The sequence below is a fragment of the Plectropomus leopardus genome, chromosome 13, assembly GCF_008729295.1.
Source record: "Plectropomus leopardus isolate mb chromosome 13, YSFRI_Pleo_2.0, whole genome shotgun sequence".
NCBI classification, from domain to species: domain Eukaryota; kingdom Metazoa; phylum Chordata; class Actinopteri; order Perciformes; family Serranidae; genus Plectropomus; species Plectropomus leopardus.
This window is the reverse complement of record NC_056475.1, coordinates 7,124,711-7,152,708: the sequence shown is the minus strand read 5'-3', so window position 1 is coordinate 7,152,708 and position 27,998 is coordinate 7,124,711. Positions and strand designations below refer to the sequence as shown.

General features: G+C 39.7%; 2 protein-coding genes across 2 annotated transcripts in view; one reads left to right on the top strand and one right to left on the bottom strand.

Moving 5' to 3' along the window:
• LOC121952238 (rho guanine nucleotide exchange factor 12-like) overlaps positions 1-25,569 on the top strand; it is a 36,821-nt gene extending 11,252 nt beyond the window's left edge. The window contains exons 2-38 of the mRNA XM_042498785.1: positions 1,988-2,079; positions 4,636-4,734; positions 4,981-5,030; positions 5,578-5,635; positions 6,993-7,198; positions 7,682-7,759; positions 8,017-8,136; positions 9,353-9,478; positions 10,701-10,826; positions 11,309-11,407; positions 11,651-11,761; positions 12,441-12,539; positions 12,633-12,675; positions 12,811-12,916; positions 13,092-13,229; positions 13,396-13,428; positions 13,843-13,957; positions 14,121-14,226; positions 14,635-14,871; positions 15,031-15,181; positions 15,304-15,470; positions 15,555-15,701; positions 15,805-15,890; positions 16,380-16,505; positions 17,021-17,135; positions 17,245-17,345; positions 17,445-17,522; positions 17,753-17,803; positions 17,915-18,107; positions 19,072-19,159; positions 19,242-19,322; positions 19,407-19,501; positions 19,959-20,249; positions 21,023-21,238; positions 21,706-21,902; positions 22,972-23,044; positions 23,136-25,569. Coding sequence (XP_042354719.1) covers positions 1,988-2,079; positions 4,636-4,734; positions 4,981-5,030; positions 5,578-5,635; positions 6,993-7,198; positions 7,682-7,759; positions 8,017-8,136; positions 9,353-9,478; positions 10,701-10,826; positions 11,309-11,407; positions 11,651-11,761; positions 12,441-12,539; positions 12,633-12,675; positions 12,811-12,916; positions 13,092-13,229; positions 13,396-13,428; positions 13,843-13,957; positions 14,121-14,226; positions 14,635-14,871; positions 15,031-15,181; positions 15,304-15,470; positions 15,555-15,701; positions 15,805-15,890; positions 16,380-16,505; positions 17,021-17,135; positions 17,245-17,345; positions 17,445-17,522; positions 17,753-17,803; positions 17,915-18,107; positions 19,072-19,159; positions 19,242-19,322; positions 19,407-19,501; positions 19,959-20,249; positions 21,023-21,238; positions 21,706-21,902; positions 22,972-23,044; positions 23,136-23,149 — 4,312 coding nt within the window. The 3' untranslated portion in view covers positions 23,150-25,569. The remainder of the gene's footprint in view (positions 1-1,987; positions 2,080-4,635; positions 4,735-4,980; positions 5,031-5,577; positions 5,636-6,992; positions 7,199-7,681; positions 7,760-8,016; positions 8,137-9,352; positions 9,479-10,700; positions 10,827-11,308; positions 11,408-11,650; positions 11,762-12,440; positions 12,540-12,632; positions 12,676-12,810; positions 12,917-13,091; positions 13,230-13,395; positions 13,429-13,842; positions 13,958-14,120; positions 14,227-14,634; positions 14,872-15,030; positions 15,182-15,303; positions 15,471-15,554; positions 15,702-15,804; positions 15,891-16,379; positions 16,506-17,020; positions 17,136-17,244; positions 17,346-17,444; positions 17,523-17,752; positions 17,804-17,914; positions 18,108-19,071; positions 19,160-19,241; positions 19,323-19,406; positions 19,502-19,958; positions 20,250-21,022; positions 21,239-21,705; positions 21,903-22,971; positions 23,045-23,135) is intronic.
• A 362-nt stretch (positions 25,570-25,931) lies between these two features.
• Positions 25,932-27,998, bottom strand: LOC121952951 (TLC domain-containing protein 5-like). Its single transcript, XM_042499837.1, has 2 exons — positions 27,809-27,998; positions 25,932-26,889 (listed from the first exon to the last, which is right to left on the bottom strand). The coding sequence occupies exons 1-2, from the start codon at positions 27,996-27,998 to the stop codon at positions 26,345-26,347; spliced, it is 735 nt and encodes a 244-aa protein (XP_042355771.1). The 3' UTR covers positions 25,932-26,344.

Below are 27,998 nucleotides of genomic sequence, written 5' to 3'. Positions count from 1 at the left end.
CCTCTAAAGTTTGGATAAAGCGCTTCTTGAACGTGGCTTTAAATATCTGTAGCTGGAAGCTGAATTCCTCCCTCTTCTCCACCAGTATGTACTTATCTGCCACCCACTGAGCAGGATGCAATCTGTCCTTGTCTCGCCATGTCTTATCAACCGCTAATCTCCTCCAACCACAGCAAGGAGGCTCCCTAAATGGGCCTTCCAACCTCAGAGATAAAGACAAGGTTACCCCTCTAATACTCCTCTATTCAACATAATTTCACCCTTTTAAGTCAGTCATTGTGACAGTTTTGTTGTGTCTCAGAAAGTGGAATTAGTTCCATTAAGTTCATTTTCTTGATTTTCTGTCTTCTTTTTGTGTCAAACTGAAATCCCAGGATTTCATTTATGTCATCTGCGCCACGAAGTTAGTTCAGACAGGATTGTTCACACACTCTGGGAGCTAACTTGAAGTTTTCCTCAGCCCCCCTGTCTTCCCTCAAAGACACTTGTGCGCCTCCTCCTTCCCGTCTCCCTCCTCTTTTTCTTTCCCAGCCTTCTCCCACATTCAGGAAACTGGACCTGAGCCAAGGACCCTAGTCTCCGTTTCCGGGAATCTGTCCCACAAAGCCACAGTATAGTAGGTTGGCTCTGACGTGGGAGCCATTGTTAAAAGCCCAGGGCCCCCATTGTCCGAGGGAGGAACAGCAGCACAAACAAAACCCCCTCTTGCGGAACGAGTAGGAGGAGCTGTAGGGGGGACGAGAACAGGGGAACCATTGCTATTAATATATATAATGGTCCCAGGAGGGATATACATATTAAACAAATACCAAGAGAGTACATGGAGCCTGTTCTTTAGATAGATGTTAAGCCTCAACACACTTTATCTCTCCTCTTTGATAGCACAGACGTGATTGGAGAATCCTTAACTGGTTCTGTATAGTACTTCACATTACGATTAAAGTGTGTGATATTGAGAAATGTCTCGATCGGATCGGATATCGGTACCGATCAACTCATTTTTTAATTGATCAGGAGCGGTTGTTTTGAGCGTGCGCCCTGCTCGATCTTTGTCTACATCCGCCGTCACACAGGTGTTTCAAATGGAGAGCCCGATTTGCGGCAGATATTCTGGATGTATTGTAATGCTGCTACTGCAATAAATAAAAATAATTGATTATTGGATCGGGACTCGGTGTCGGCAGACACTCGATATCAGATGACTTTGATCGGGGGAAAAAAAACTTGATCAGGACATCCATAGTGATATGCCATAATGTTGTTGAATTACTTCTAACATTCTTTATCACTTAATTCAGTATTTTATGTTGTTTTTCTTTAGTTAAGTCTGTGCACAAACAGAAGTGTAAAGGTGCTTGTCCACACCAAGAAGGATAGCTATTACGATAGCGATGTGATAAATGATAACGTTCTTTAAACAGTGAGGCCAAGCACGCACTGTGCATTCCAGCTGTGATGGCAGCTTAGGAAAATGGATATTGATGACCTGTAGCTATTTATATTTATCTCCTCATCCCCATTAACAGTAATAACAGAACACTTAGTACTGATTCAAGTGGTCCTAGATGTCCTACTTCTTGATAGTGTCTTTATAAAGTCTGTTGGTTTGTTTTTCCAAATGGGTGCATTTTTTTCCTTTTTAAATCTCAATAATGACTCAGCAGTATTATCTGCCACGTTAAAAGTGACGGCCTGTAAATTTGGATGGTTTTTAATGGGCTGTGTGTTGTTCATCAAATTGAAAGTGATCCCAGCGGTATTCTTCACCAATGTCAAAGTTATAGTTTTGATGTGAAGTTATTGTTCTACGTGTGGACAGCCCTTATTGTCGCTGAGATGTTGCTAGGCAACCATCAGAGTTCTAAGGAAGTCCATGTGTTCGCCCAAGAAATGGCTCTGCAAATTGGTGATTTTACACCTCAATTTTTGTATTAATGAAGCAAACAACATTTTTTACATTATGTGTGTCTTTGTCTTATGTCTCTAGGACCCCAAGCATTCTCAACAAAGACCCCACAGACAAGAAACCCAAGAATGAGAAATCCTCTGTCTCCCTCAAACATGAGTTTGACCCTACAGGTAAGACACACTTACACACAAACAGATGTATTTCTGTTGTCTGAGTTTTTATGTACCGACCCAGTCTTGCTCCCATCTTGACGTTAGTAACAAAATTAACTACTTATTTAAGTCAAACCATGATGGTTTTTTCCAGACCTAACCATGTTCATTTGTTACCTAAATCTAAGGAAGTAAACAAATAAGTAAAAGAGACTGTATAGATTTAACAATCAGAAACTGTACATTTACTTAATATTAAGATTAAATTTGATTAGATTTGATTCACCACTGCGGCGGGTGAAGGAGTGAACAGAGGTGGTGTGGATGTAGGCAGAAACAAGTTGTCAAGGTGGTTGCCTGGGTTTCAGGGTTGACATTAATCCTTCCTGCCCTTTTCCTCACCCTGGAGGCTCCTTCATGGAGGCCAGAAGACAACCAATTATCCACTCAGCTCTCTCAGATAATTCTTTGAAGTGGGAGAAGGAAAGGAAAAGCAAGCTAAGGCAGATTGTGAGTCCGTGGCTACAGGAAGAAGATTGCTGATGGAGCTTTCCTGATCCTGCTGATGCTCTTTACAGATTTAAGGGTGTTGGTGCGGTTAGCATGTAGGAATATGAATACATTTACAAATGAAGACACTGATTTGGTTTCACTGGGTCACAAGGACTTGGCAGATTCAATGGATACTATTAGCTATGCATGTGGTCATGGGACTTCCCTAACTGTCAACAGAACAGAACAAAGGCTGCGTTAATAGATATAAATAGGTTATGATAGTAGAACAGACATTTCCATTCAAATCAGTGTAGAAGGATGGTCAGAGCAGCTGCCATTTTTGTGTGTACTGTTGCCATTGCAACCGTTGTAGCGGATCTGATTATGGGGATTTATTGTATATGAATGCACCCTCCCAGTGTTTGCATGCTCTTTATCGCGATGCATTAAGATTCATTACCAATTGCAAGCCCTTTATTCATCTCTGAATCCTGTATGCTCGCGTAGGGTGGCTGACTTTGTCATTGGCATTCTCTTACCTACAAAGCTGTTCTTGGCCTACCTCTGGCATATTTATGTGTGTATATTAAGAAAAAAAAGAAGAAAATGGCTATGCTCTAAGTTCATAGAACTTGTTCCTTTTGAGTTTGGCAGAAGAGCCTTTATGTTTGCATCCCCATATATGTAGAATCTTCTGCAGAAGGATTTAAAGTTGCGTTCATTGGTTTCTCGAGGCTGTTTTCAAGCACTGTTGCAGGACTTTTGCATGACATAATCTATATGCCAATGTCAGTGTGTACCTTAGTTGGTCTTTAATGTTTCTTGTTTTTATGGTTTACTGAGAATTATATCAACGTATTTTTCTGTCCTTCCTTTTAGCAATGTCTTTTTGTGTTCTTTTTGCGTTTTATATTGCTTGTGTTGAAATTGCATATTTTGATTTTGTATTTTTTGTTTTTTGTTGTCTGTCTGTAACTTATGTTGCTGCTTATGTCATGGCCAGGACACTTGTAGCTGCTCTCCTCCAGTTCATCAATGGACACAAAGCATTTCTCTTGTTTTATGGGCTTTTATTACACAAACATGCAGTCACGCATGTTGTAAATCACACCACGAGAACTAAAAACACACACAAAATCACAAGATAAGGGGATCAATACTAAAAGTCTCAGAAAATTCATAACAATGGAATTTACTGGCATTTATCAGTTCTGGTATTCCAGCACACAGGTCCTTCCAGAGACATATATTTTTTAAAATTAATCTTAAACTATATTAACGTTAATCAACAAAAGACACACAAGGCATTACTTAATCCAACACAAATATTAATAATAAAATTTAAAGTATAACTGCCACTTATGGCAGCTACAACACTTTCAAATAGGCAATCCGTTACTTTTAAAATATTCAACTGTTATTATGCAGTTTCTTTTGTTGCCATTGGTTGCATGTTTAGTTACAAATGATGTAACATTACTTTAGCTGCCTCTGAAGGATTAGTGAGGGCCAGTGCTCAGTGGACAGCTGAGAAGATAAGAGACCACAGTGTTAAAACACCATTTTATTGTAATTTGTGTTGTTTACATCACTTTAATATATTTTCTCCAGATTTTTTATGGCATTTTTAAATGTAACTAAATCCTATACTAAAACTTACAAAAGGGGCTTATTTAATAAAGTATACTATTTTAATACTATACAAAATATATCAAGGACACAAGAGTGAAAAGATCTCATCTTGCTGGTGAGTCAAGTTTTTGTTGGAAAGAGAGCAGATTTCTATTTAAAAACCTTTCTCTGAATCAGTCTCTTGATTTGTCACTTCCTGTGTGCAGATTTTTTCCCACAAACTGAAGATTACATCAGACCATAAGACGTCATACGATGATGTTGGATCATCTTTGTCACATTCAAAATAAAATGTATCTTATTTTACTACACCATGGTAATACGTGATATAAAGGGGTGTGTGTGTGTGTGTGTGTGTGTGTGTGTGTGTGTGTGTGCGTCTGTGTGTGTGTGTGTGTGTGTGTGTGTGTGTGTGTGTGCACGCATGTGCATGTGTGCAAATGACAGGTCTTGTCCAGCGGTGTGTAATAATCCAGAGGGATGAAAATGGCTTTGGGCTGACCGTAAGTGGAGACAACCCTGTGTTTGTGCAGCTGGTGAAAGAAGGTGAGGCTCACATGTCTTTCTGTCTTTCTATGCTTTTAAGGACCCTCTTTGACATAATGCATGCTCTAGCACTAACCCTAACCCAAACGTTGCCTGAACCTTAAAATTAGTTCTTAACTTTCAAGCAACCCTTTAAATAACCCCAAATTGCCCTCACAATGTGGAAATGTCGTAACACAAACACATGACCATAGCTCACCTGTAGAGGCAACATCTCTGACTCTGTTCTGTCTTTTGTTATCATAGATGGAGCTGCAATGCGAGCTGGTGTTCAGACAGGAGACAGGATCATTAAGGTGAAACTCCTCTTACTCCAACCTGGCATTCTCAACACTTGTGGCTTCAAAGTAAAGGCCTAGCCCTGCCTTCACATTAAATTAGTTTATTTTTTGAAGTACTCACAGGAAGTGACAACTTTTTACTTTGATTTGCTAACTGCAATAAATGAATAAAACACAACTGGACATGCTCCAGCTAGAATGTGAGATTTTATGTGTTCCTGATGTTAGCATGTAGTTACATGTAGCAATGTAAGCTATGTTATGTAAACAACAGAGGAAGTGTGCCTGGAGCAGATTACCATATAAAGAAATCTTTATAATTCTGACATCATGTTGTCAGTGAAGTAGCGAAAAAGGAGTGGTAAATTATTTTTAAAAAAATGAATGAAATTAAAAATGAAAAATTATTTTTCTTTAGAACCATTTTTAAAAATATGGTAATAGGGTAGTCAGAATTTATTGAGAAACTTAAAAATTAACAATATCACCACACTTGTCTTTAGTGATATGCCATAGTCCACTGTTTAAAACTTCTCTTTTCTTTTCTTTCTGTTTCCGGCAGGTTAATGGGACCTTAGTCACACATTCTAACCACATAGAGGTTGTAAAGCTGATAAAATGTAAGTATGCACTTCTAATTACATCTTCAGTTTGCACCATAATATGTGATTTTAATGGCACATTAAAGCCCCGATCACACCAGATGCTTTGCTACATGCATGGCTGCTTCAAGACAGGCTTCACAAAGCACATTGAGCAAAACAGTGTGGTATGTCTGTGGAGTGGAATTGCGTGCAGCAGTCTTTTTAGGGATGTCCCGATCATGTTTTTTGCCCCTGATTACGATCTGAGTCATTTCATATTGAGTATCTGCTGACACGGAGTCCTTACCCAATACTTCTGTTTTCCTAGCTAATACAGCTGCACAGCGCTCACTTTAAGTAGGCTTCTTTAAAGTTATTAAAATCAATCATATGTTTAGACTAGGCTTGACAATATGAATAAAGGACTAGCTTTGCAATACATTAGCCTATTTTTATTATTTGTTTATTTCAAGAAAAATAAAGTAGAAAATGAAAAACCCTCCCTTTAATCTTTTTGGCCTATTGTGGGGAGTGTCTGTCCCTTTAAGAGAGTAGGACTATTCTCGAGTGTTACCTGAATGAACTGTGTTCCCTTGAGTGTTCATTTTCAATGTCCTCACATCTTGTGGGTGTATTATGCTTAATTATTACATAAGCCGTGTTGGTTTTTTGTTGCATACTTGGCAAGTGGTGAGTGACGTAGAAAACTCTGCACCTGTCTGTCTCTCCTCCAAGCAGGGTGGAGAAACATTGTGCGCTGTAATTAAAGGCTAAATGTGAGACTCTCACACGGAGCTGAAATGTAACAAGTGCTCATAACCGTGGTTAATAATGTAAATTTACAGTCTAATTCTGCGTTTTTGTTTATGGTGTGCGGTGTTTTGTGGTTTGCGGGGCATAGACATTGCTCTTACACACACACGGAGCTCAACAGAGGGGAGAAACAGACAGCTGAGTAGAGGAGAGGTGACAAAGGGTGTGCTCAGTGTTGCTGTGCATATAAATCAAACACCTGTGTGACAGCTGACCAAAAACAAAGGACGGATCACTCTCTAAGCTAAATATTCCAGATCCCGTTCAGTCAAAAAGTACCTTATTCAGCCCCGGTCCACATCCCTATTTCTTGTGGAAAATAAATATTGGCATTTGATTTCTAGGTGGGGGATTTTCCATTCACATGTGTGCACAGCTGGCTTGGACAAGACATATAATTCCCGACCAAATATATAAGCATTATTTTTATTCCTTTCGTGTGGTCAGATGTTTTTCTTTCTCTCAGATGGTTTTACTGATCAGATCTTCATGGTGGCTCAGATGCTTTTTATAGACATATCAGCATTTTTATTTCTTTTCACCCTCCCTTCATTCCTTTCCCATGACTCCTCTCTGGCAGCGGGTTCCTATGTAGCCCTGACGGTGCTGGGGAGGCCTCCAGGGCTCCCTCACATCCCCCTGGAGGAGGATGATGAGGAGGAAAACAAGGAGGAAGGGGCAGAGGTCAGCCCACCCTCCTCTCTCTCAGCGCCTCACTCACCTGCACTGCAAAGTGGGGAGCAATGCAGCCTGCAGGAGCACAGCACCTCCTCCATGCCTGATAGGGTAAGAAAGAAGAAAGGAAACCAACAGAGCTTTATTTCTCCAACAAAAGATGGAGACAAAACATTTCCTCATAGATCTAATAGATCAGGACAACATGCAGATAAACACAAAACCTCAAGATTTTAGTGATTATACCTAATGTAAAGTTTCTTTGTAACACGGAACATGTCAAACTCGAGATCTCAGTTTCATAAAACCCTAAATAACCCTAAATATTGTCCCTTGTTATAGTTATCTACTTTTTTTTGTTCAGTTCTAATACTTGAATTTGAAAACATACAGAATGTAATAAATGACAGACATTGTCTTAAATGGCCAAGTCAATCATATGTCCAGGTCCCCTTTTTCTTTTTCACTTTCAGTCTAACATTCTCTTGTTCCTGCTTTTTTTCTACAGCTCCATTCAATTACACTGAATGATGTGTTTTTAAGAGTATTTTTGGCTATTTAAGTTCAGTGTTTCTTCTTTATTTCCTCTTTTAGGATGAGAACAAAACCATAAACAGCCAGAAGGCTGACGTCCTGCAAAAGATGCTAATCAAGGAGCAACAGGACCTACAGGTGTGTGTGTGTGTGTGTGTGTGTGTGTGTGTGTGTGTGTGTGTGTGTGTGTGTGTGTGTGTGTAATGCAGTAAGATTCTGTGTTTTTCCTTTGACACACTGATCATGAAGGAAATATACAGTGTGGTTTGTCCACCTTGTTTTCATCAGTTACACATCTGACCCCCAGAAGTCAAGAGATCATCAAATATCTTTAAACATCTTTTTTTACATGTGTGGTTTTTGTCTACTACACTTTGGGATTGATTTTTTTGAAGGCAAAGGAGGAGGAGTACAGCAGAAGCCCTCGGCCTAAACTACTGAAGGAGGTCCAAGAGGCCAAGAAGCACATTTCACTGCTGCAGGAGCAGCTCAGCAAAGCAAAAGCAACAGCACAGGTACAAACTACACCTAAACTGAAATTTTACATAAATCCTTGAAACCTTGTTTGTCCATTTACTTTGGACCCTACTTAAAGGGTACCGACTGAATTATGTCTGTGTTGTTGAGTATCGATTTGTGTTCAGTTGGTTGGGATTCATGTTAAATTGGTTGATACCAAATGTTGGTACCTGAGTGCGCATCTGGATGAAAATGCTAGGTTAAGACAAGAGGTGCAAGTGCTGTGAAGCGCCCTGAAGCCTGGAAGCCAGCCAATGGAGCTCCAATGCTGGCAACAGAGCTCTGTAATGAATTATATGTCTTATAAGACCAAGCCAAGACATGGAAGCTGTGCACTAAAGTGTACTGGAAAACAACCAACTGGAAATTAAATACCAATATTTTTTTTCCAAAAGAAATGCAGATCTTGATAGCTAAGTATCAAATAGTTGTATGTCTGGAGGCATGTTTATCTCAGATTTGGATTTTAGACTCCAGTGACTAACACAAGTCGTCAGCGTCTCAGCTAGCCAAAACTATTGCTGCAGTACTGATCTGCTGCAATAATTTCAGTGTGTGGTGTGTTTTCTTTTCTATGTTTTTTTTGTAACAGCCTTGTATCACTGCTAGACGAGCAGACGTACACGACTGTATGCACACATAAAGACATATTCAAATAAACAAGCAGACAGATAGGCAGAGACACAAGGTTAGCTGTCTGTGTGATTAGAAAACAGCAGAGGATCAGAATTGTGGTTTAGTATACAATGAAACCCCTGCAGCTTGTTTAAAAATAAATTCTTTAAAAATGGGACATTATTTGGAAAGTTTGAAGTCCCTTTCACTGCTTGCCATGATATATTTGCAAAAGTTGTATTTTCGGAATCTCTACAACTGACGTGAGGAGTGCAAAATTAACGTGATCCGCATTCAACACTGCAGAATTTTCCTTTTAAAGGAGATGCATTTCTTGTCAGGCACATTAAAGAAATTTAGGTATATAATTCTGCTAAAGCTCATTCATCTGTTCACCAACACACATCACCACCACCCAATATATGTCAAAACTCTTGTCTTTGGAACAATTTGTACGACATTTTTTTTCTCAGGAGTACAAATTAGTCCTTGACTCCTCTGTCACGCCCCTTCACTTCACATTAACACGAGTCACTGCCGGCTCTTTTGTTAACGGTAACTGATAAGAGGGTGAAGTAATTGTTATGTGTGTTTTAGGACGGAGCCACAGGGTCCAGGAATGGTGAGGCCGAGGAGGGGGACGGCAGGCCTCCTCTGAAGGAACAGACCTCGTCCACACGTGGTGACAGCGTTAACGACGGGCCTTCGACCAACAATAACTCTGTGGGTATAATGACAGATCACAGCAGTGAGTGTGGTAAACCACATTACCCAGAAGCATGCTGTACTTACTTTGTCAAGTCTGATTTTGGTGCCAGCTGCTCAAGTGCTGTCTCGGCAGATGGTTAAATGATTTGTCAAGTCATTTGTTAGTTAATAAAACAAAAACTTAAATGACAGCAGATTTGATAATTAATTTGTTCATTTCATTTATTGAGCACAAATGTCAAACATTCACTGGTTACATCTTATTTTCTCTTGTTTTACATCACTGTAAACGTAACATCTTTGGGTTTTTGACTGAAAGCAGTTTAAAATTTTGTCTTTGGGAACTATTATCTGGCAGTTTAAAATCCATTATTCATTAAAATAATAAAGATAATAGTCTGAAATTCAAAGGTAGAAGCTTTAGGTACAATTAGAAACAAATGACCAAAAAAGAGATGCAAAGGAACTGCAAAGAGACACAAAATTATTATGAAAACTGGTAAAATAACCACAAAGATAAACAAAAAGACTGCAGTGAGACACAAAATAACTAGAATGAGACACAAAATGACTACAATGGCACAAAAGACGACTACAATAAGACCCAAAAGAACAAAATAAAAGTTACCTTAAAGAGACACAAAAGTACCTCAAAGAGACATTAACATTTCATAACACCTACAGTAAGACAGAAAACAACCAGAGAAAAAAATAACTACAAAACCATAAAAAGATGATGACTAAAAGGAGATGAAAAACCACCACAAAGTCTGTGTGTCTTGCTTCTGTCGAGGAGTGGTGGTTGGGCCCCTGGCTTTTCTGTGCCAAGGGGCCGATTGTCTCATAATCTGCCCATGTAATGTCAGTTTGATGTTAGTGACAGTTTAAACTTTTGATACTGTACTTGGTTTGTGTTTGATGGAGTTTTTAAGACTTACCATGGATCAGGTGCTGCTGTTAACAGAGGAATGTTTTCAATAATAATATACAGTAAAAGTACCCACGATCTAATGTTACAACAGGAAGCCTCTCTGAAAATACTGCTTAAACAGACTCCTTTGTAATAACTTCCCCTTCTTTTTTATCACAGCTTCTATAAATAGGGATGAAATGATCCTACTTTTCAATCTCTGGGGATTTCCCAGTATTCAGCACCAGACTAAACAATCAATTTGGCTTAAGTGTTGTGTTGTTCTGAGTCTGTATTAATGTGTGTGTTTCTGTCTGTGTGTCTTAGGTGCACAGCAGCCCCCTCACAGATGGTCCTGGCAAAAGAGAGACACCCTGTCAGAGCCCGGACATCAGCCAGCGAGACGGCCTCAACTTCTGCCCATCGCCTGACGCTGAGGACACCCCTGACACAGTAATACACACACACACACATTCACAGAGATGTGGTATCAACTGATCATTAATGAGCTAATTAATGCTTTCTGTAGAATCAATGTAAAAGATTTCATAAATATGCACCCTAGTACTAAAAGAGCTGCATGTCTCAGTAAAAAGACCTCAGCAGTTAATGGTCCATGTAAAAGACGTGGAAACAAAAAGGCAACATCTTTCATGTTTTGCAGGAAAGAGCTAGTCAGTCATTGTTAATACGACATTTCGGTATGATAAGAACTATTCTAAGACCAGACTTATTTCATTCTGACATAACTTATATAGAAACATATACTTGGACAAGCAGCACAGAGGCTAGATTCATGTTTTTACTGTTTTTTTTGAAAGATTTCAAGAGCTTTGAGGAAGAGGACTAACCGATGTGTTTGGCAAATGGAAAGGCAAATTCATACTTACACTACTATATACATACTATAATATTATATTCAACATATCACACAGGACTCCAGTGCTCAGTGCATTGTGGGTGGACCTCCCTACCTCCTCAACCCTCAGATCATTGGAGCAGAAGATGACTACTTTGATTCTCAGCAAGAGCAGGTAACTACAGAAATGTTTCCAAGAAACTAACAGACTAGCTGGAAAAGAAGTTGATTCCTATCTTCATGCATATTAACATTTTAATGTGAAAATCAGGAAACATCATGTTCCCCTGAATGAATGATGTAATCACCTCAGGCGTCCGAGGGCTCCATGTTTCATTAAATTCAGACTGTGGAGTTTCAGGAGCAGTTTGTCATATTGATCTTTCTCTCTCTTTCTCTCTCTCTCTCTCTCTGTCAGATTAATGGACTGTGTAGCTGTTTCCAGAGTATAGACTCGCTGAAATCTCGGCCAGCTCACCTCGCAGTCTTCCTCCATCATGTTGTCTCACAGTTTGACCCTGCTCCTTTGGTATACATGCAAACACACACACATTCAGGCTGAGATATGATAACACCCACGCTATTTATCTGACAGCATCCTGTGGGTTTTTACTAATATGAAAAACACAAATATCACATACTTCTATAGATACAGTCGGTGTCGAGTCAGTTAGGTAGAGAGGTGAGACAGGAGTCAGCGACGACAGTCCTGGGAAGGCATGGTTTTTAATCTCACATAAGAGACACTTATATTTACTATAGATATGATTTATTAAACCTATCATAATGTCAGTGTCCTAAAGCCTTAAAGGCTATGATGTAATAGGCCAGCATATTTTAGTGAATTACATGCATGGTATCACTGTTGAGCTGCTTATCATCTCTGATTTACTTTTCCAGCATTTTTTTTCAGTTATTTAAAATGAAAAAAATAAAATATGTTTTACAAACTTTTTCTTTGAATCTGCATGCTCCCACGAGGTAAGAGCAGGCTGCAGATCAGACTTCACATGCACACAGCAAAGAAACTGTACAAAAATAACGGTTAAACAGAAAAACCCACAAAACCTGAAAAGAACAGAATTATGACTTTTTTTTTTTGTCTACCAGATTAAATGGAATAATTGAATGCTAAGATGATACACGGACCTATATGAGATGAGGAACATTGACAGTATTATAGAGCTCTGTCTTCTTCCCTCTGTTAGCTCTGTTATCTCTACGCTGACATGCACAAGCAAACCAGCTCCAAAGAAAGCAGACGCTTCTTCATGGAATTCCACTCTCTCTTTATGGATCGAGCAGCAGTAAGTTGTTCTCTTGTTTTTTCTTCTTCAGTCAATTTCTTTTTTCTTTCGACAACATTTCTGACTTATTAAATATGTTATTGTCTTTTCTAGAATCTTAAAGTACCAGTGCCAGAGGCAGTTGCAGCTGAATTGGGTAAGGGATAGAAAGACTAAAATGTAGTGCAGATTTTTTTTTTAAATAAACTGACTTAAAATGCCATGAAAATATTATATTTTTAATGATGCTTAAAAAGTTAATATTTCTTGGTGTGTGTGTGTCTCTGCACAGAGAAGCGGAGGCTGGAGTTAATCCCAGAGGAGCTCTGCAAACAGTACACTCAGGTCTTACAGGACACACTCCTACCAGACCTGCACAAGAACCTGGAGGACTTTAGGTAAAAGTCAGTCTCCGAATTCATGGGGATTGTTTGGGTGTGCGTTAATTGTTGCAATCGCAACATTGCAATCTGTACAAATGACCTTGCATACCTTTGCAGAAATCTGGTAATATCTCTGTAAGGTGGCCCCATGAATGATGTTATTTGTGTGTTTATGCTAATTTATGTGCAGACAGAAGCGCAGCATGGGCCTGACTCTGGCCGAAGACGAATTGTCCAAGCTGGACTCAGAAGGGGGAAAAGACCAACAGGCCCTGGAGAAGGAATGCTCCTGTGCTGAACACATCCTCTCCAAGATAGAGGATATCCTGTGAGTCTCTGAGACACAAACACAAACACAGATTCACATGCTCCTGTATATTCCACTCATATTTTCCTTGTATGATCGTGTGTGTTTGTGTGTGTGTGTGTGTGTGTGTGTGTGTGTGTGTGTGTGTGTGTTTGTGTGCGTGCTAACCCTAAATTGTCTGCTGTAGGTTGACGTCACAGCCCACAGAGGAGGAGAAGTGGTAAGAGAAGGGAGTTTTTTATATCATCAATCAGCAGCAAGAAAGTCTATGTCATTTATTTTTGAAGAAGTTTCTGTTCCAGTATTTGACTTTTGAGCTAATTCTATAAATAATTTTGTATGAATCAGTCCTTCCAGTGCCTAGATTTTATTCTAATTTGCAAAAAATCGCAGGCGAATGCCTCAGAAAATGACAGTATGACAAAAGTTTGAGTCTCATGTATGCAGGATGTTATGTGTGTTATATTAAATGATAGTGAGGATAGTAATCATTCCAAATTCTTCCATTATTATTATTATTACCAGTTGTAGTTGAAGAATTAGGATTATTAGTAACTGTATAATAGGGACATACTGCCATACAGTAAATAGCAATCTGCTTTTTTTCTTAACTGTGTGTCCTGTCTTTTTGCAGCCAAACAATGCAGTATGTAATCCTCACCTATATGAAGCACCTTGGAGTGAAAGCGAAGGAGCCCCGTGGCCTTGAACATAAACGAGCGCGCATCAACTTCCTGCCCAAAATTAAGGTGCGATCCATCTTTCAGAAACATGCAGAGATATGCTTTGTTGGTTCCATGCCCACAGATACACATTAAAGCATTATCACACATGCTTTTTATGGTCTTACAATAATTGCCTTCAAGTATATATAGTTAAAAGGTAAAAATATTTGTTATTTTAAACAAACAGAAGAGTATCAAGCCTGAGAAGGAGGGAGAGGAGAAAGTGAAAAAACCTCGGTTTCCCAGCATCCTCGGCCCGCCTCGGCGTCTAAGCAGAGTGGACTCCACATCAGGTGAGGAGAAAATAATTGAAACTGAAAATTTACAGATCCTTATTCCAAAACAATAAAAACCATTACACAAGCACACAAAAACAATTCTATGGGGGACTCAGTAGCTCACCTGGTGCCCCATGAGCAAAGGCTATGTCCTTGCCACAGCTGCCGCAGGTGCGATTCCCACCCACGGCCCCTTGCTGCACGTCATCCCTTCTCTCTCCCCATTTCATGCTGCACCTGTCCTATTGAATAAAGGCAAAAAGCCAAAAATAATTTAAAAAAAAATCTGTGCATTTTACTAAAGGTAGTAAACTGGTGTATTTGTGTATATGTGACTGTGTACATTAATGCTGTTTGTGTTGTGGATTTTGATGTTTGTATTCCCATGTTTTTTTCATGTTTTGTACACGTGTTTGTTTGCAGTTGGTAAGGCCGTAGAGCTGAACAAGCAGCGCTCACCAAAGCAGCTCTCTCAGCCTGCCATCAGCATCCCTGAGCAGTGTGACTCCTCCGCCGCAAACTCTGGACGGAGCCGTGGAAATCAGCTCAGTGAGGGATCAGACGCAGGCACACAGTCTTTGCCCTCCACCACCACCTCCCCGACACTCAGCTCGCCCACTGGTCAGGCGTCAGATACCAGCGGACAAGACTCCGACTCCAGTAAGATACTTTTTATTCTTCCTCACCTCATTCAGGGATTTGGCACAAGATTTTAAAAAATGTTCCCAGACAAAATATGCGTTTTAAAGCACTAAAACTGGATATACATTAATATTTGTGTGGACTTGTGTGAGCATCATTTATACTCACTCTTCACAGATTTGTCTCCATTCTGCATCCAGCCCAGACCGGGCGAGGGCCTGCAGTCTGGTGACCACCAGGATGGCGTCTGTAGTCCAACCAGCACTCAGTTTGACTTCAGCCCCTCCAACCTGGAGCAGTTACACGAGGAAGACCAGGAGACTTTCAGGTATTTACAGGGTTTAGATTTTCTCTTAATAGTCCCACTCCACCTTGAGGGATGCAAGAGGGCAGGTTAAAACCAATCCAGACCAAAGATGTGCAACAAGACGAAACCATTTTCTTTTTTAGGATGGAGGTGCAGTGTGCGGTGAATTCAGCCGACATCCAGAGTGAAGACGACCAGGGAGGCGAGGTGGAGTGTGAGGAGGACCCTCTGACCTGGCAGAGCCTGGTCAGCCAAGGCGTCTTGGCGAGCTTAACGCCACAGGAGATCAAAAGGCAGGAAGTCATCAATGGTGAGTCACCGACATCTCACAGACTTCACAGTGTGACGTAAAAATAATGAAATATAAATATACAGTATATCCTCTGTCCCTCAGAGCTGTTCTACACTGAGCGAGCTCATCTGCGGATGCTGAAGGTGCTGGACTCTGTTTTCTACCAGAGATTGAACAGAGACGGTATTCTCCCACCAGAGGACATCAAGCACATCTTCACGAATCTGGAGGAAATCATTCAGCTGCATAGTAACGTCATTCACACACTCTACTACCCTGCATGCCACAGAGGGATCAAATCATAGATTTGATTTGTAAAACATTTATTTTATTTTATTTATTTGCTCCACAGTTTCTGTAACAGAACAAATGACAGCAATCAGGAAGAGGAGTGAGACGTCGGTGATCGGTCAGATCGCAGATGATCTCCTGGCGTGGGTAAGACCAGTTTCAGATTAAAAGCTTCTGCACAGGGTGAAGTGCAATGTTGGCACACCTGTATAATGGAAAGGTAGCTGCAATAAAGGATGGAAGGTTAATTACAATAGGATTTATTAGGAACTGCAGTTTAGTACAAAACATTTTCATTGGAGGTTTATAGTCTGAAATAGAGCTGAGAAAATAATATTAATAGTAATGATAATACATGATTGTATATTTGTACACACTGTGTTTTTTGCAGTTGTCTGTCAGAATTTATCGAGCTACATCATCATACTGGGGTTTGTTCTTACTGAGTGATGTTGAACCTAAAGGTTGTATTTGGGTTGAAATGTTCATCATATACATCATCTACTCAGGACATTTAAGATGATATAATAATTGATATTTGTACAGCTGCATGCATTTAAGTGGCTCTGGGTAAAAGCGTCAGCAGCAGTAAATACTGTTGTAAATGTGAACTGTGTGTTTTTATTCTGATTCCAGTTCAGCGGGGAGGAGGAAGAGAAGATAATAAGAGCGGTGGGAACTTTCTGTAGCAACCAGCCGTCTGCACTGGAGCTCATCAAGAGCAGGAAGAAGAAAGACCAGCGGTTCACTTTATTTATGCAGGTCAGCAGCAGCAGAATGTAGTAAACATACAGGATTCATTTGTGATAAGAAATACATAATATTTCAAACAAAAAGCAAATGATGAGCTGTGAGAAAAGAGAGACACTGAGGAGCAAAAGTGACATGTAGATTTAATGTACTTTTGTACTGTAAATATGTATTTTACCCAAAAGGAAGACTCTACCTTCTTTAGCTATATTCGTTCAAATTTCGAGATTAATTTAATCATAAAGCAGACTTTCAGTCAGAGACCGTCTTCAAGGCATTAACAGATTTATGTTGAAAGCCTACTTTATTATTAAGTGTGTAGATGCTTTTTTAAATTCATTTTAGTAGTTTTATAGCTGCAGCACATCAAATGAGTCTGATACCAGGTGAGAGGTGTTTTGACTGTATTTTTGGAACTGTTTAAAAAAAACAGGCCCTAATTAAATGTTTCATCTGTTTATTGTATCACATGCTATCTATTTTTGGATATCAGCCCTTCTTGTTACTCCTTTTTGCCTTTCTTTCAGGAAGCTGAGAGCAACCGTCTTTGTCGCAGGCTGCAGCTTAAAGACATCATTCCTGTAGAAATGCAGAGAGTCACCAAGTACCCGCTCCTGCTGGACAATATCGCCAAGTACACAGGTAACAACTGCAGGCCTTTTTAATGCATGATATTGTTAATAGAGTGGATGATAAACCACAGATTTGGTTGTGCATTAAGAAGCTTTTGTGTATGTTTATCTTCCCACAGAGGATGGCGAGGAGCGGGAAAAGGTGAAGAGAGCCGGGGAATGTTGCAAAAAGATCCTCAACCATGTCAACCAGGCTGTCAAAGAGGCTGAAAACAAACAGGTGCACATATTAGAAAAATGCAAAATATATTATGGATAGTGTTAAAGCAATATTTAAGTTTCTGCTCAAGGTTTGGTGATTTGTGTTGTTTCTCATCAGAGGCTGGAGGAGTATCAGAGAAGGTTAGACCTCTCGTCACTCAAACAGAGTGAAAACCCAATGATCCTGGAGCTGAGGGTAAGACACTGGTTTTCATCCCTGATTCCCTGAATGTAAAGATGATGAGGTCAACATGAAGTCTTTCCGAGGTGCATCAAATTTCCCAAAAGTTGTAAATCTATGTCTGAATCATTATAGTCCCTTTTTATTTCCACTCTGCATTGATATGTAGTCCCTGGGGGATGTTGAGGTTGTTTATGAAGATGTTTGTCTTGTTTTTTTATTAAAAGTTGATTCTTGTCCTGCAGAGTCTTGACCTGACCAAGAGGAAGATGGTGCATGAGGGACCTCTTTCCTGGACACACACACACACACACACACACACACACACACACACACACACACACACACACACACACACACACACACACACACACACCAGTATATGAGAATAACATTCAAAAACAGCCAGTATAAAAAAGTGTTGTTTTTCAGAGCTGTACACGATCCTCCTGGAGGACATCCTGGTTTTACTGCAGAAACAGGACGAGCGTCTAGTCCTCAAATTCCACGGCAAGAATCCAGCCACGGCCGCTGACAACAAGCACATCTTCAGCCCCGTCATCAAACTCAACACTGTCCTGGTTCGTCCAGTAGCAACTGGTAAGAACTACGTTCATTCCAAAATGTTTTTGGTTGTGCTCATGTGAGCAAAACGAATTAGTGTGAATGAAGCCTTACAGCTGAAATACACAGGACAGGGTCTGCGTCAGGATGCATTGATCATCAATATTACAAGTACACATTGTACTTGTAATACTGATGATGACGATGTTGATGATAATAATAGGGTGACAGTAACAGTACATATTGTACTTGTAAACTATATTGCAGCATTTGCATTAAAATGACTATCATGACCCATTAATGTATATTACACTGAAAATGGTTATGTTATTAGAAGTTGTTATCATATTTAATGCTCACTAAGTTAGTATACGCCCTATGGAGTTATGGTGGACACTTATTAATCTGCTCCGGTGGATCTTGAATGTGCATAGGTGCAACTCACGCTGTGTACAGATCAATGTCTGTTGTTGTGTGTTTCTGTGTGATATTGTTTGTGCTTTTATTTGTTTTTCCTATATTTTACACTTGCTGCAACACAAATTGCTCTCTGGGACAAATATTCAATTGAACTGAATTGGATTGAATTCATCTATTTTAACAAGGTCGCTCTGCTGCTTCACATTTCCTCTGGTACAATGAGATATTCATTTTTATTATTTTTAAACAGATTGTACTCGTTTTTGACATTGTCCTATTTATTTTTTTGCCATGTTAAGGCCCACAGAAAAATAAATAGTCCTGCTGTGTAAAACAAATGTTGAGTAGCTCGCTGCCTGCGCTGGCAAGCACAATATTCGCAGTCAGTATAGCAGCTTCAGCTGATGATAGTGTTCATGGTCTGCTGCGGTGTCCCGTGTATTTTGACCATTAGTCTTCTGCTTTCTTACTGCCTTTCTTAGTTTGTGTTGATTAATTCCTCTGTATAAAGTTTATACTAAGTATTATGTATGAATGTGTAACGGTCATGTAACCATTGCTGCACTGTTGTCCTTATCAGACAACAAGTCTTTCTTCGTGCTGTCTATGTCTGAAAACGGGGCTCAGATCTACGAGCTGATGGCTCAGACGGTGTCCGATCAGAGAGCGTAAGTCTCGCACCACAAATAAACTACGTGTTACCTGTTTCCTGTGTGTCATCCTGCTGCTGCGCCTCCTCTGTTCATCCAGGTGGCAGTGTCTGATCACACAGTGTGCTGACGCCATGAAGGCCAAACCTCACAGCAGAGACCGACCTCCAGCTCAGTCTGAGTGAGTCCACCAACTGCAGCCATTTAAATCACTGATATTGGCGTTTTTTTTATTGTTCCTAATGTAAGTTGTTTTTTTTCTCAGTGCTGAGCGGGACGCTATTGAGATCATCAAAAGTGGGATGCCTAAGGCGAATAAAGATCCTGACGGCACATCAGGTGGAAACATCCATTCTTCAGGTACTGTAGGTGTAATTGACAACATTTTTACTTTCACGGTTACTGTTTAACATTTACCAGATGCAACTAAAGCATCTCAACTGAAAAAACAGTGCGCAAAAACATTCTCTTTTTATTTGCTATTACTATGTTTCTTGTTATGCACCAATCACTGATGCTAATTTGAATGCTAAACTAAAAATCTGATTCTGACAAACTCTGTAGACTAAATAGTGCATCAGTGAAAAGTGAATGAATAGAATATTAAAATAAACATTGTCCATCAAGAGCTTTTAACATCAACACAAAGTAACTTTATTTCCATCAGTTTCCTCTGCAGAATTTTTGACATGAACACTCATTCGTTTTACATTGCATATTTGGTATTTTAACATTAGATTAAACATTAGATTAAAAAACTACAGTTGAATTGAATTATGCACTTTCACTCTCTAAATCCAAATCTCAATGCATCCAGATAAAGACGCCACCTCTTCTCCAGACATTCAAGTGCCACAGAGTCTCAATCCGTTTGATGGCATGAAATCAGAAGATGAGGAAGAGGAGCTGGTCGGGGCAGACAGACGGGATGAAGAGGAGGAGGATGAAGAGGTGGATGAAGCAGAGCTAGAGGCTTTCCTGGACGGGCAGCTGGCAGATGGACTTCCCTTCCTGCGGGAAGAGTTTCATCAGGGCATCACTGTTGAAAACCAAGAACACGATGCATTCAGGACACCCTCCTCCAAAGGCGAAGAAGCTCTCAGGACATGTAAGTTACATGTTAAAGGGCAGCGGTGGACAAAGTACACAACTCTGTTACTTGAGTCAAAGTATAGACACGTTAGTCAAATAATACTCCAATATAAGTCAAATTATTACTTGAGTTTTGGAGTACTTGCTTTTAAGAAAGTACGTTTTTATCACAACAGAACCTAATGACTGTAAAACACACCACTGACGCTGCTCTGACTTGTTGAACTTGTAGAAATGCCCTTAGAAACAAATTAACAAAAAAGACCATCATTGTGATTTTCATTTTCTGAAGAAGAAAAATAATACCTTGACCTGCTTTCTCAGGTTAGATGGCGAACTCTTGTAGGCTGTGATTAAGTTTTTGTGCAACAAATAGAGCTAACATTTAAATTGATATGAATCATTCATCATCTCAAAAACTTTAAAAACATGGACTTGAGATGTGGCCATGGCTGCGCTCTTTATGTGACTGCAGTTTATGAACTTTTGCGTTGCATAGAAAAGGAAAAGAAATCATCCGCTGACGTCAAAGCAAATGTAACGTGTAATGAGAGCGCTCAAAGGAATGTAGTGGAGTCAAAGTAATATATCTCCAGAAAAATAATACTCAGGTAAAGTAAATGTACTGCGTTACTGTCCACCACTGTGAAAGGGTCAGTTCACTCAAATTATAAAAACTATTTTCTCCTGAACCTCTGGTGGTATGTAGATTTGCTTTTTCTGTGCAGGTTTTAGAGCATAAGAGATAATGAGATGACATTTACATCAGGACATTTTTTTCTGTCCTAGTGGCGATGCTGAAGCAGGCTCTGTTCAACCACATGATAAACAGAGAGGCAGAAGAGGAGACACAGGAGAGCAGACAGAGTGGGGCCCCTGGGCGTCAGCTGAGTGCCCCTTTGCCGGGGAGCCCAGAGGGGCCCTCTGAGAGCCGAGCGTCTGAGAGTTCGCAAAAAGAAAACCCTCCGCTCCCCTCAGAGCTGTCTGAGACGACTGAACGCAACGGTAAGTAAGACGTAAAACAGTTGTCTGTGTGGATCTTTCCCTGGTGTACTGGAGGATTGAAGGAATACTTTGATATTTTGGAAATTAAGCTTTTCTACTTTCTCACAGAGAGTTAGATGAGAATATTAATACCACGCTCATGTCTGTTTGTTAAACATCAGGCTGCAGCCTGTTAGCTCATCGTAGCAAAAAGACAGGAAACAGCTAACAACAACTAGTTTTTTCATTTCTGTTTTTTACGGATTAAACATCCATGATTTAACATGTGAATTATTAAATATTCACCTGTTTCAAGTCTGTGTGCTAAAATAAGATTATACCGGCTGACCAATTTAAGAGGTATAAGATTAAATCGACAAGTGTATTTCCCAAAAAGCTGAATATGCCTTTTAAATGGGTCTAATGATTTCTAATTAACAAGAAAATCTATTGTTAAACTCTTTCACTCTTTCTGCTTCTTCATCCAGGTGGTTTTGTGGTGCTAGATTTTGGGGGAGAGGAGAGTTGCACTGATGATGACGGGGGAGTTGGAGGTGACGTGGGCATTGACATGAGCAAACTGCTGTCCTCCTCCTCACAGGCAGGGGGCGGCGGCGGCCCCAACCTCAGCAGGCAGCTCATGACTCACCTGCGCCTCCTACAGGCCGACCTGCAGTATCTGAAGGTACTGCAAACGTGTCTGACAGCATGTTTTCAGTGTTGTTACGGACAGTTACAAACCATCCTTCAAATCATTATATAAAAATGACCAAAATGGTTAATTTTGTTTTATTTTTGGCAGGGTTTTTTTGGTGATAGAGAACAGTTAAATATTTGGAAGCCAGGGCTCATTAAAGGTGCTTGAGGTGCTTGAAGGACTTGAATTTGAAACTCAGAAATTTAAGAACTGGAATGTTTTGAAAATCAGACGTTTTTTAAAACTTGGTCCTTTAAAAGTCCTTGAATATAACTGAGAGGAGTACAGAATGATCAGTTATTTTATGAGACGTATTAGATTAATATTTTGAACTTGGAAGCCCAAAACAGCCGTGTTTGCGAATAGTTTCTGTGGGCTCAAAGAGCCTATAGGTTAGTACAAACCAGTAAATATTATATATACTCATATTTTGCTAGCTTCAAAGCATGCCTTCATTGTGAACAAAGAGTCCCAAGACGGAGAAAATTCTTGATAAATTAAGGTCATAAGTTAAGGTAATCGCTATTAACAACAGCAAAATTATATCAAAACATCTGTTTACAGACTCTCACACTCCTGCAGTATAATCAAAGTCTCATTTATCCAATCATTTGCTCAGTGCTTCCCAAACATGTGCATTTTTGCTGAAAACGCTTCTATTTAAAACACTTTTGCCTACAAGTAGCATGCCCTGAGTGTGCCTGGGCACATGCATGAGTTCAGCTTGAGCAGGGTTCAAATGCACACGCACGCCCAGGCACGCTGCTCGGGTGTGATAGACTGTAGAAATGTGTTTTAAATTGTGATGTTTAAGTGAAATTAGTGAAATCCTGAGCAAAGGATTAGATCCATGAGTCTGCAAACAGATGTTTTTGAGTTTAGCTTTTGTTGAATGCAGTCCTCGAAGAATGTTCAGTTTCGTTGGATTCTCCGTTGACTGAAAGCATGCGTGAAAAGAAAGTTTTCTTGGCAAATTCTAGGTGAGAAACGGTGAGTAATTATTGTTTATCTGTGTCTGTGGACCACAGTGAGTTCTGTTGTGATGATCTGTTTCCAGGAGGTGGAGATGAAGTACAACGAGCTGCGACGGGCACACAGCGACACAGCTACTGACTCCGAAGACAATAACGGTGACTTTCACTTCTCTCAGTCAGCTGAGTAAATCCATATCGATAATGTGAACATTTTCAGTGACTCTCAAACACTTTTGATATTTTTCAGATGGGATTCAGTGATGAAAGACTTCCTTCTCTCTCGGTTGTGTGAGTTTTATGCCACTCCGTGATTACTTTCCTCTGGATGAACCTTGGACTATTCATCACTGGTGTCGCCCAATAATGGAGGCTCGGTGTCTGATCTCCCACTTCAGGTGTGAATCAGTGGAAGACATTTATGTTTCACTATAAACTCAAAATCCTTCTGAGGAGAGACTCTGTGGAATTACCTGAGGACAATTCAGCCACTTTTTGCTATAATAGTAATAATCAACTGCATAAGTTATCTAAACACTGGAGATATGAGATGAAGAAAGGGCAAAGTCAGGTGTGTGAAGTCATACAGGTGTGCATCAGAGATTAAGAGACATTAAGAAATTAAACGAGACGATGAAGACTGCGGCATGATTGATCCTCAGAGGATCAAGAAGGTGGAAGGTTTTTTTTTCAGGACTCACTGCTGTAAGCTTGATATAAAAGTCTGCAATAAGAAAAAAGAGACAGCTTTTACTGTACATATTCAGCCACATGCTTAAAGATAGACTTCCTTTCTTGTAACAGCACTGAAAAGCAACTTTTTAAATGCCAAAATTTACTCTCACCACTGTTTTAATTAGAAAACATTCACACAAATTGTAAAAGACTCTGTAACATCCATTCCTATCGTCCCCAACTGTCTCCAAAATATTTTTTGGTGTATGTTGTTAGTTTGGCTTAGCACAAAGCTGGAACTGAGGAGCCTTAATATATTCCTCTTAATTTCACCAGTTAACACATTCTGCTTTGTTTGTTTTATCCGAACACAAACAGAAATTTAAAAATTAAAGTTTATGGTGTTTGGAGGTTTACTTGCTGGAACTATTTTTTGACCGCACAACAGCTGACTGTGTGCAGTTTCCAGGAGTTTCGCTGTTACCAGGCAGGTTTGGTACCATTAAGCATTTGCTTTGGCCACAGCTGCGCTAAACCTTTCATACAGCAACCTGTGCTATAGCTGGAGATGATGGATACTTACTTCCAGTCTTTGTGCTAAGCTAGGCTAACGATGTCTACATCTTCTCGCCTAACTCTCCGAAAGATAGCAGAAGAATATTTCTCAAAATGTCTAATTTGTCAGGTATTTTTTTCAGTAGTTATAAGAGACTTTTGCATGCAATATCTTATTTCGGCTTCAAGTTGATGAACTGACTGTCTCTTATTTTGGAGACTGGCAATGCGTTTCAAATGAAAAATTGTCAAAATTTGCAAAACTTTATTCTTTGACTGTTCCAGTAGAGTTCGTTTACTGGTTGACTTCGTCGTTTGAATGTCGGAGCAAATAGCATAAAAATAAAAAGCTGTTTAGCAGATGACTTTAAAATTTCCTAAAGCACTTCAGTGTGGCATCATATGGCACACAAAGATCCAGATCACTGCCTGTTCACCGAATTCATCGTGACATAAAAAAAAAAACGTTACAGAAAGGTGAACTAGACTGAGATTGAGCTCAAACCAGAACCTCTTTGACTTTTTCGTGTTTTAAAGAATCAGTGTTGTTCAAATGCAGTTTGGCAGCGTGCAGGATTGGTGCAGATTTGGCAAATACTTCTTTGTTTTATCTGGAGTACTTGGCAGGTAGTACAGCAGAAAACTGCAGCTACAAAAATGCTTTTACACAGTGTGAAACTGCAGGTTGTTTTTGCTGGAGCACAAAATGCATCAAGTAGATACTGCAAGCTTTAAGGAGCTTGTGCTCATGTGGATTTATTATATCTAACTTTGTTTTAGAGTTTATTTTCAATTTGTTTATATGTCACTGTTTTTTGTTTGTTTTTCAGTTTTTCAACAAACACTTAACAGTACTTTAATCTTTATTCCCTTTAAGTATTTAGAGGAGGTTTTTTTTCTCTGGGTTCATTAGGCTACTCAAAAAAAAAGCCATCATGAGCTTGAAACACCCGTTTCACCTTTTAGGTACAAATATTCACTCATCAAACGTCTGCACTTCACTTTAATAGTTAGACTGAAAAAGACTCAACTATTTTCTCGCCACACGACTGCACAGATCATGGCTTTGATTTCTGGAGAAAGTATATGAAAAAAATTAAATGGATAAAAAAACTGAAAAGAATATATAGTCACACAAAGATTGTTATGGTCTGTTTAAAAGGAATATAATGTATAATTACAACTGTATATCGAAGGTTTTTGTGTGTTTTTTTTTCACCAGGCAATCATGTAATGTTTTAACACAAACTACTTAAAAAGAGGGTAAAGTTTCCACGCAGCATTAGTCTGTTTTATAAATGTTCTATTCAAAATGTTCTATTTTTATTTTATTGTCATTAACCCTGTTATTAACATGTTTGTTGCCAACACAAACAGCTCCTTTCAGCGAGGAGATTGAAAAGTGATCTGTTGTTAAAAATGAAGGGAAAGAAAAAAATGTCATTTCATGTTTAGTTGGTCTTTTGTGGGAAGTGGAGTTTGTTTATTTTCTAACCTGTTGGTGGGCTCCGTTTGTTGTTGGGGACTATTTTCAGCCGCAGATTAACCCTTTGAAACTTAGATCGACATCACACTTCAGTCTCCTTTGCAAATATTTCAAACTTTGAACACTGAGCAAATTTGTTACATTTCTTTAAAAAACATGAAATGTCCTGCAAATCTAAAGAAATTGGTAGAAATTGGTAGAATAAGAATAAAAAAAAAGCAAGGGAAAAATGTCCAGAGAACTATATATTTATAATAATCTTAATTATATAGTTTTTTTTATATATTTTATAAAATATTTTTACAACATTATTTAAATTTTTGCAATTTCTTCAGGGCATTTCCCTGGTTTTTTTTTTTTATTTTAATTTTTGATACACGCTGGACATCATACATCCCTCACATATCCTCACTGTTGCTCTGATTACTTACTTATTAAAATGTGCTCGTGGATTTAGGACTCATAAGCCCAAATAAGTTTAACTGAAATATACTTAATGGTTTTGAGCTGTTTCTTCTATTTCTCCATCACTGAAGTAAATTGCCTTGTTGCTGTTTTGTGCCTTAAAGCAATCCAGGAGATTCTGTGGCAACAAGTCTCATCAGTTTTGGGTAATGACACATAAAATGCAAATATGTAGTATTGATTTATTGATACCACATTGTACAGCACCTTTAAATCTGTCGAAGCTCAGAGGCAGCACACAAGCTTTGTAAGATTTTTTCTTTTTCGGATGATTTCCTTCAGTCACTCTTCACTGAATGTCCTTCCAGTTTTTCTGTGCTTTCTTTCAGCTTGTGGTTTTCTCGCCACCTTTTATACTTGGCTCTACTTTTCTTGTAGCCAAATCTGGCGATGTCCACCATGAACACCCAGGCGAGTCCGTACATGACCACGCCGCCGAGCTTCATGACGAGTGTGGTCCTTGGAGACGTGAGCTCACAGTAAAACATCACCGTGCCGACTCCCACTCGCACGGTGGCGAACAGTAAGATAAAGAGCAGGTCCACGGCGTCGCCCAGCAGGCTGTCGTACAGGCCCAGCTGCCTCAGGAACCAGCGCGTCTGCAGCAGCGGGTTGGTGATCTCGCTGCCGAAGATGACCCCGCAGGTCTCGCAGCCGGACACTCCCATGAGCAGAGCGAGCAGGATGCCAACGATGCTGGCGGCGTGGTGTGCCAGCATGACGGGACCCTCGGTGTGGTAGCACACACACCAGCCCATGTCGAAGAAGAAGTAGCCGAGGCAAAAGGCCAGGGCGAAGGTCTGGAGCTCCGTGTTCTCTGTACCTGAGGGACGGATGGGAACGCATTCAGGATACGTGAGCTTTTAAGAATAAGACTCGTGCTGTAAAGAAACTTCCTGTTGTGTTGTAAAACAGTTCATCTACGACTGTCATTATCATGGTGTCGTTTTATTATGCCTCCTCGTGGCAGGATATTTTGTCCGACCCGTTCTCGTGAATGCGATATCTCAAGAACGCCTCGAGGGAGTTTCCTCAAATTTGGCACAAACATCCACTCTGACTCAGTGAGCTGATATACATTTTGGTAGTCATAGGTCAAAGGTTAAGGTCAATATGACTTTGTTAGTCTCATTCTTGTGAATGTGGTATCTCAAGAACACCGTGAGGGTTTTTTTTTTTTCAAATTTGGCAAAAACATCCACTTGGATTAGGCAATGAGATGATTAGATTTTAATCGTCAAAGGTCGACGTGACCTGAAGTCCATCTCATTCTTGTGGACTCAAGAAGGCCTTTAGGGAGTCTCCTCAAATTTGGCACTAACGTCCACTTAGACTTAAGAATGAACTGGTAAAAATTTGGTGGTCGAAGATCAAGGTCACTTTGACCTCACAAAACATGTTTAATATATATTATTCTGAAATGTGCATAATAATCCATGCTTTTACTTACAATTCTTTAATTGTATATTCATGCAAATACCTTTGAACGTCACACTTAAATTTTGAATGCATGACTTTTTCTTGTAACAGAGAAACATCATAATAACGCTACTTTTACTTTAGTTGAAGATCTGAGTGGTTCCTCTTGTCTTTTCAAAGCACTTACAGAATGATTTACAATTAAAGCTGACACAAACATACTCTCACAGTCACGTGTTGTTTCTACATTTCTAAAACAATAGTCACATATTTTAGGTTACTTTGTCATTTAAACGTTTTTTATATCACTTTGTAGCACAGACCTGCATGTGTGAAAGGCCAGGGTCCGTCTATGAAGAGCACGTACGCTGTCAGCAGCACTATGAGGACCCCGTGGGACAACGTGACCAGCCGGCAGTTCCACTCGGGTCCCCGCTGGGTGAAGGTCCAGCAGAACAGCAGGTAGAGACTGAACCAGCCAATCAGGCTGCAGATCACCTCCAGGACAGGCAT